The sequence below is a fragment of the Populus euphratica genome, unplaced genomic scaffold (assembly GCF_000495115.2).
Source record: "Populus euphratica unplaced genomic scaffold, PopEup_1.0 scaffold295.1, whole genome shotgun sequence".
In the NCBI taxonomy this organism is placed as follows: Eukaryota; Viridiplantae; Streptophyta; class Magnoliopsida; order Malpighiales; family Salicaceae; genus Populus; species Populus euphratica.
This window is the reverse complement of record NW_011500173.1, coordinates 208,727-215,346: the sequence shown is the minus strand read 5'-3', so window position 1 is coordinate 215,346 and position 6,620 is coordinate 208,727. Positions and strand designations below refer to the sequence as shown.

The 6,620-nt window shown below is 30.5% G+C and overlaps 1 protein-coding gene across 1 annotated transcript; it reads left to right on the top strand.

The window, feature by feature from the left end:
* The first annotated feature begins 1,403 nt into the window (after positions 1 to 1,403).
* On the top strand, positions 1,404 to 3,320 carry LOC105111392 (3-ketoacyl-CoA synthase 3-like). Its single transcript, XM_011006728.1, has 2 exons — positions 1,404 to 2,881; positions 2,912 to 3,320. Exons 1-2 carry the CDS (start codon positions 1,483 to 1,485, stop codon positions 2,914 to 2,916), a joined length of 1,404 nt encoding a protein of 467 aa, XP_011005030.1. The 5' UTR covers positions 1,404 to 1,482; the 3' UTR covers positions 2,917 to 3,320.
* Positions 3,321 to 6,620: the final 3,300 nt, after the last annotated feature.

The following is a 6,620-nucleotide window of genomic DNA, read 5'->3' as shown; positions in this document are numbered from 1 at the left end:
TGAGAGCTCTCCATCAATATCGAGCACCCAGTTTAAGGAGTTCATGGCCTTGAAAGAACAATATAAACGACTCTCAATGAATTATGATCAGCTCCGTCAAATAGTCATGGAGATTAGATTAAGGATGGATAATGATACATGTGCAGCCTCTTTTTAGCAATACGATCATGCGAACAACCAGCTTCCTCTTCCTCCTTCTCCTCTAACTCCGCCTTTATTCTAATTTAATTTTGTTTTAGAAACATATTAAACTTGTAATGAATATTTGGATGAATATTATTTAACATTATTTTTATATTTTTAATGTTTAATACAATTTTATTTGGTTAATTAGTTTTTTTTACTACTAATAATAATTTTTTAAAATATTTTACATCAATATCGATGATTTTATAGATAGAACCAAGCCATCAGTATTTTACCGAGAGTTACAAAAAAATCACCACCCATGCCTCAATCACCGACGTAATATATCCGTCAGTATTGCATAGGAAGTTCTGAAATATTTACCATTAATACCACAATCACCTATAGTCATTCCATCAGTTATTACTATTAAAAATATAGATGAAATTATTCAATAGGTACATTTCTCATGGGAAATATTTTTTGGCGCACTTCACCGTCTGTAAGACCATTAGTGTTTGGTTTTTTAGTTTCCGACAAATTAATTAGCAATGAAAGGGGGAATTACTGACGATTAATATTCTAACAGATAAATTTTGTTGATAAGGTTGTTGATAAAAATTGTACCGATGAATTACGTGACTTTATATCGACAAAATAAATCCGTCGATAAAACTATTTGGTGGTGTAATGGGTATATTTATTCGCATAATTATCTGCATTTCCTGCTGCTTCTGCTAGCTGGTAAATAATGGTCTTTATAGACGGTGTAATCTCTAGCAAGTATCAACCACCCTATTTCCTTTCTTAAATGCTGCTAGAAACATTGGGTAAGCTACTAACTGTGAACTAACTCTAATGGCTTTCTATTTAAGAAGGCGAATGTAATTTTGAAGGTTTGAAGTCAAAGGTTCATTCATATGTACTACATTCATTGTAACAGATATCTAAAAATTGATTAAAAATGCGTGCATGGCATGTATGATAATAATTTGGATGGATTTTTTTTTTCTTTTTTGTAGGAAACTACCCAATAATCCCCTCGCCCACTAGGAGCTTGAAAATAGATATAGTTTCTTTGCTCTGTGCCTCTGTCTTGCACTGATCCAGTACCTAAGGCGTGACAAGAGCATGAATTGGTAATAAAGTTGACGGCAAAGTTGAACGCAACCAGTTGGTGGGAGTTGAGAGATGGAAATGAATCTTAAACATCTTCACGTGTACAGCTCGCACATCCCCTTCTCTTATAAGATCACCTGCTTTCATTTCATGACTCCCATCTTATAAAATAATAATACTGGCACACCAAACTCTCAAGTCCCATCTCTCTCTCTCTGTTTCTTTCAAAATTAAACAATGGATGTTCCCATGTTAGTATATGCTTTTCTCATCTTCTATCCCCTCTTCATCTTATGGAGGCGGATTGATAGGAAAAGGGACCGAGAATGTTATATACTAGACTATGAGTGCCACAAACCAACCGATGACAGGAAACTTGACACAGTGTGTTCTGGGCAAGTGATAATGAGGAACAAAAATCTTGGTCTGAACGAGTACAAGTTTCTGTTGAGAGCTATTGTGAGCTCTGGAATTGGCGAGCAAACCTATGGCCCCAGGATCATATTCAACGGTCAAGAGGAGAACCCTACATTACAAGATTTAATTTCGGAGATGGAGGAGTTCTTTCATGACAGCATCGGAAAGCTCTTGGCTAGGTCAGGCATAGCTCCTAAAGAAATCGATGTTCTTGTAGTTAATGTTTCCATGCAGTCTATTGTCCCTTCTTTACCCGCTATGATCATAAATCACTATAAACTAAGGGAGGATGTTAAGGTTTTTAACCTCACTGGGATGGGTTGTAGTGCAAGCCTTATATCCGTCAACATTGTTCAAAACATTTTTAAGACTTACAAAAACGCTTATGCGCTTGTTGTCACCTCGGAGTCTTTAAGTCCAAATTGGTATGCAGGCAGTGATAGATCGATGATTCTTGCAAATTGTTTGTTCCGATCTGGTGGGTGTGCCATGCTCTTGACTAACAAAAGGGCCTTAAAGCAGCGTGCCATGTTCAAATTGAAGTGCCTAGTCAGGACACACCACGGAGCCAGAGACGAGTCGTATAATTGTTGCCAACAAAGAGAAGATGACCAAGGGCACTCAGGGTTTCACCTGGACAAGTCACTCCCAAAGGTCGCTACACGAGCTTTGGTCGACAACCTTAGAGAAATAACCCCTAAGATCTTGCCTGTAAGGGAGCTGCTTAGATTTATGGTGGTGTCATTTATTAGGAAATGTTGGAGCCACAGATCCACAAAAGGAGCTGGTTCTAGTCCTAAACCTGTGATAAATTTCAAGACAGGTGTTGATCACTTTTGCATTCACACTGGGGGTAAGGCAGTGATCGATGGGATTGGCGTTAGTCTTGATCTCACCGAGCATGACTTGGAGCCAGCAAGAATGACTCTGCATAGGTTCGGCAACACATCTGCGAGTAGTCTTTGGTATGTTTTGGGATACATGGAGGCCAAAAGGAGGCTAAAGAAAGGAGATAGGGTTTTGATGATGAGTTTTGGTGCGGGCTTTAAATGCAACAGCTGTTTGTGGGAGGTGCTTAGAGACTTGGGGGGTGCAGGTAATGCGTGGACGGACTGCATTGATAGCTACCCACCAAACTCATTGATCAACCCCTTCTTGGAGAAGTATGGATGGATTAACAATGAAGACGATCCCAGCACTTTTGTATTCCCTTCTCCTTCTCCTTCTCCTTCTCCTTCTCCTTCTCCTCCTTAAGACATGGGTCAAGGTTTTAACTTCTTCGAGCTTCACATATTTATTCCTCAAATCCTTTTTCCTTTTTTACTACTCTCATGATCAAAAAAGGCCATATCTTCGTTCCTCTGTATTTTTATTTTCTTTCCTAAAAGCTACGTACACCACTAAATTAAGCTGTTATATTGTTGAATCCTCCGGAGGATTTCATAACCCAATAAGGTGTGCTGCTTCCAATATGATGAGAAGTCATCCTGTTAGAGGGCTGTAATCCTTTTCTAGTTTTTTTTTTTTTTTTAACTTTGCTTTGTTTTCACCGATTGATTGTTTAACGGTACTGTCTTATTTGTTTTTCCCACAAAGAGTTTGTATTAATCTTTCTCTTTCAGAATAGAAGAATTGCTTTCAAACCGTCCTCCCCTGCACATGCTGTTGTCCGCATTCTTTATTGCAGGAAGCGTTATCATTGGTAGTACACCTGTGAACTTTCACTAGTACAGTGATATGGTTATTAACCTTCCCCAAAAAAATCCCTTTTTTGACATGCCGTGTGTTCCAATCATCCAAGGAATAAAATATTTTATTTATTTTATATATTTATTTTATCAAAGAAGCCCATCAATATAAAATATTTATGGTTAATTTATTAATCTAATTTATTCATGAAAAAATATTTTCAGAAATTTCATAAAATACTTTAAATAATAATGAATTTATAAAAAATAATCATTACTAATGCTGACATCATCATCACCTTTTTATATCTTCTTCATTGCCATCACTTTTTTTATTATTATTATTGTTATAACAAATATTTAAGGTCATTGATTGATGTTTATTACAAGAACAAACGTGTCCGCTCGAGGATTTCCAGGGAACTCATTATTGACGAGAGACATAAATGGTTTCTAAATTATCCATTTAAACTAGAATTAAAGGACCTTAAAGACAATGACAATGATGAAGCACTAGCTTCCCCTGTCATCACTCGACGAGGATGAAAATCAAGAGAAGATAATTGCAAGAAGTTGATGAGGATCTCAAGTTGAGTTTGATACTGGTTGACAACAAGAGAAACAAAGTTTTTAGAAGATATTTAAGAATATTTTTTTAAAATGTACTTTACTTATCAATAAATTAAAATAATATTTTTTAATTTTTTTAATTTTAACATTTTTATATCAAAATGATACGAAAACACTAAAAAAAATTAAAATGAAACAAAAAAATTAATTTTTTAAAATATTTTTAAAATTAAAAAACAAATAAAGTTTTAATATCTAAAGCTAAAAGTTATTATTAGTGCAAAAGAGTTGATCATGTCATGTCACTTATGATTTTGATAGTTTTTTTTTTATATAAATCCTTCGGGGTATGCTCTTGGGTTATCCAATCTTAAGATTGTATGCAATAATGTTAAAAATCTTTGCAATCCATTTAACAAAATGAAAACCTAAAAAATTTAGATTTTTGTAATTAAGATTAAAGATTAACCAATAATTTCACATCATTAAAATATTTTTATATTTAAATTAGTGATTTAGGTTTAGAAAAAGAAAAAATGGTGTTGGGAAGAAATAAATCTCACATGAAAAGAAAGAAGGTAAGATGTGTTGTTTGATTAATTTTTTAATTCAATATATATAAGAGTAATTTTATCATATTTATTAACTCATAATATATATAAGAGTAATTTTATCATATTTATTAACTCATAATATAATTTGTAATGTTATTTTTTAATATTAAGTTTATCAAAAATTAAATTTTATAATTTAATTTTTATTAAAATATTACAGTCTCATGACTCGAGTCAATTTAATAGGTTGTAATATCAATATTAAAAAAAAAATTGTTAATAATTTATTTTAGTTAAACTATCTTTTTATTAGTAATTTAAATTGTTTTAATTTATCAAGTTGACTATATTATATCAAATCAATTCATATATATTTTTTATTAAAAAATATATAAACAATATCTAAATATTTTTTATATTAAAAAAATTAATTCAACCTTCATCATAGTAACACTCAATAATAATGTAATAACACTCAATAATAATCTAGTTACTGGATTTAAGGTTATAAATCAAAGTGTGTCTAACGTTACGTTTTGGAAGTATTTTTTAAAAAATAAAAAAATATTTTTTTTAAATTAATATTTTTAATATTTTTAAATTATTTTAAAAATATTATTATAAAATAAAAAAATATTTTAAAAAATTATTATTATATCTACCATTATCACTACTGTTACTATAACTGTACCGAACAAACTTCAAAGCTGCCTCGATATCCTTGGCATAAAAAAAGGATGTTAGGTATTAATTACCGTCTGAGGATCCATTCAATCACGAGCAGCATAGGGGTGCACGAACGTACTTCTTTTGTCTTCAATTGTCTTACCTTTTTACTTATCCCGGCTCTAAAATGGAAAATAAATAAACCAATAACTTCCCATGTAATGTCATTTTAGTTCATTAGACTGTACGATATTATTATGATGTATAATGTTTTTTTAATATTAGTATATCACTTTCATTAAAAAATAATTTAATATTTCTTCAAATATAATATATTTTTAAAACACATAAAAAAATAAAAGCTACTAAAAAACCCTCACTAAATAGCAATACATACGGTCACATCGTGTCCAATCTTCAGAAGCGTTCCCGAATATTTATAAATAGTTGGATTCTTAAAGACAACAACAGACTACTTTTGTCAGCCCGGTAAAATTATTATGTCAGGAAGACAATCTGATAGTAACTAACTAATTATGTTTCAAAATCCATATTAATTGAGGTATGAGGGCAGGGCTAAAAAAGGACATTGAGAAGTTTCCGTGTAGTGAAAAAGGACACCAATAAAATCCTTAATTAGAAAAAAGAAATGTGGATTCCTTGTACTAGAAGAAGAAAATAAAAGAAGTGGGTTCGTTACTGGCAAAAGCAAAATCCTCGTAATAAATTAAATTGGACAGTTAACTATAATATTCTATAAGGGGTTTTTATTATGTTTTAAAAGTATTTTTAAAAAAATTTAAAATTTTTTATTTTTTTTATTTATTTTAAATTAATATATTTTTAGTATTTTCAAATTATTTTAAAATATTGATGTCAAAAATAATTTTTAAAAAATTAAAAAATATTATTAACATGTATTTTAACGTAAAAAATTATTTGAAAAGCAAATAAAACTATATTTTCACACAAGTTTTTAATTGAGTGTTTTGTAACACGGGTATAGAATATTTAAAAAAAAAATTAAAAAATACATTAAAATAAATTTTTAATTTTTAACATTATCATATTACAATCATAAAAAACATATATAAAAAAATAATTTATTATATTTTTAGATGAAAAACAGTTTGAAAAATAGGTTAAATCAAAAAATAAAAATACAATGATAAACAAACACATGGAATCAAATGCAATTATAAAAGATGGGTTAGTCTTTGAAGAATTTGAGGTATGTTCTGTACATTAGAATTCGAGGGTTGAGTTTAAAAGAGATCATAAGAATTTATTTATTTATTTGTGATACACTGCGAATGATTGATTTATCTGAGATTTTATTGAAAACAATTTTTTGGAGAAAAGTGCACTTTTGTCCCTTGACGACTAGCCAATTCTTGATTAATATAAGAGTTTTCGAAGTTTATACAACCATGGTAATTGATAATTATGAATGCAAGAAACGTGTTTAAATGTATTTGTT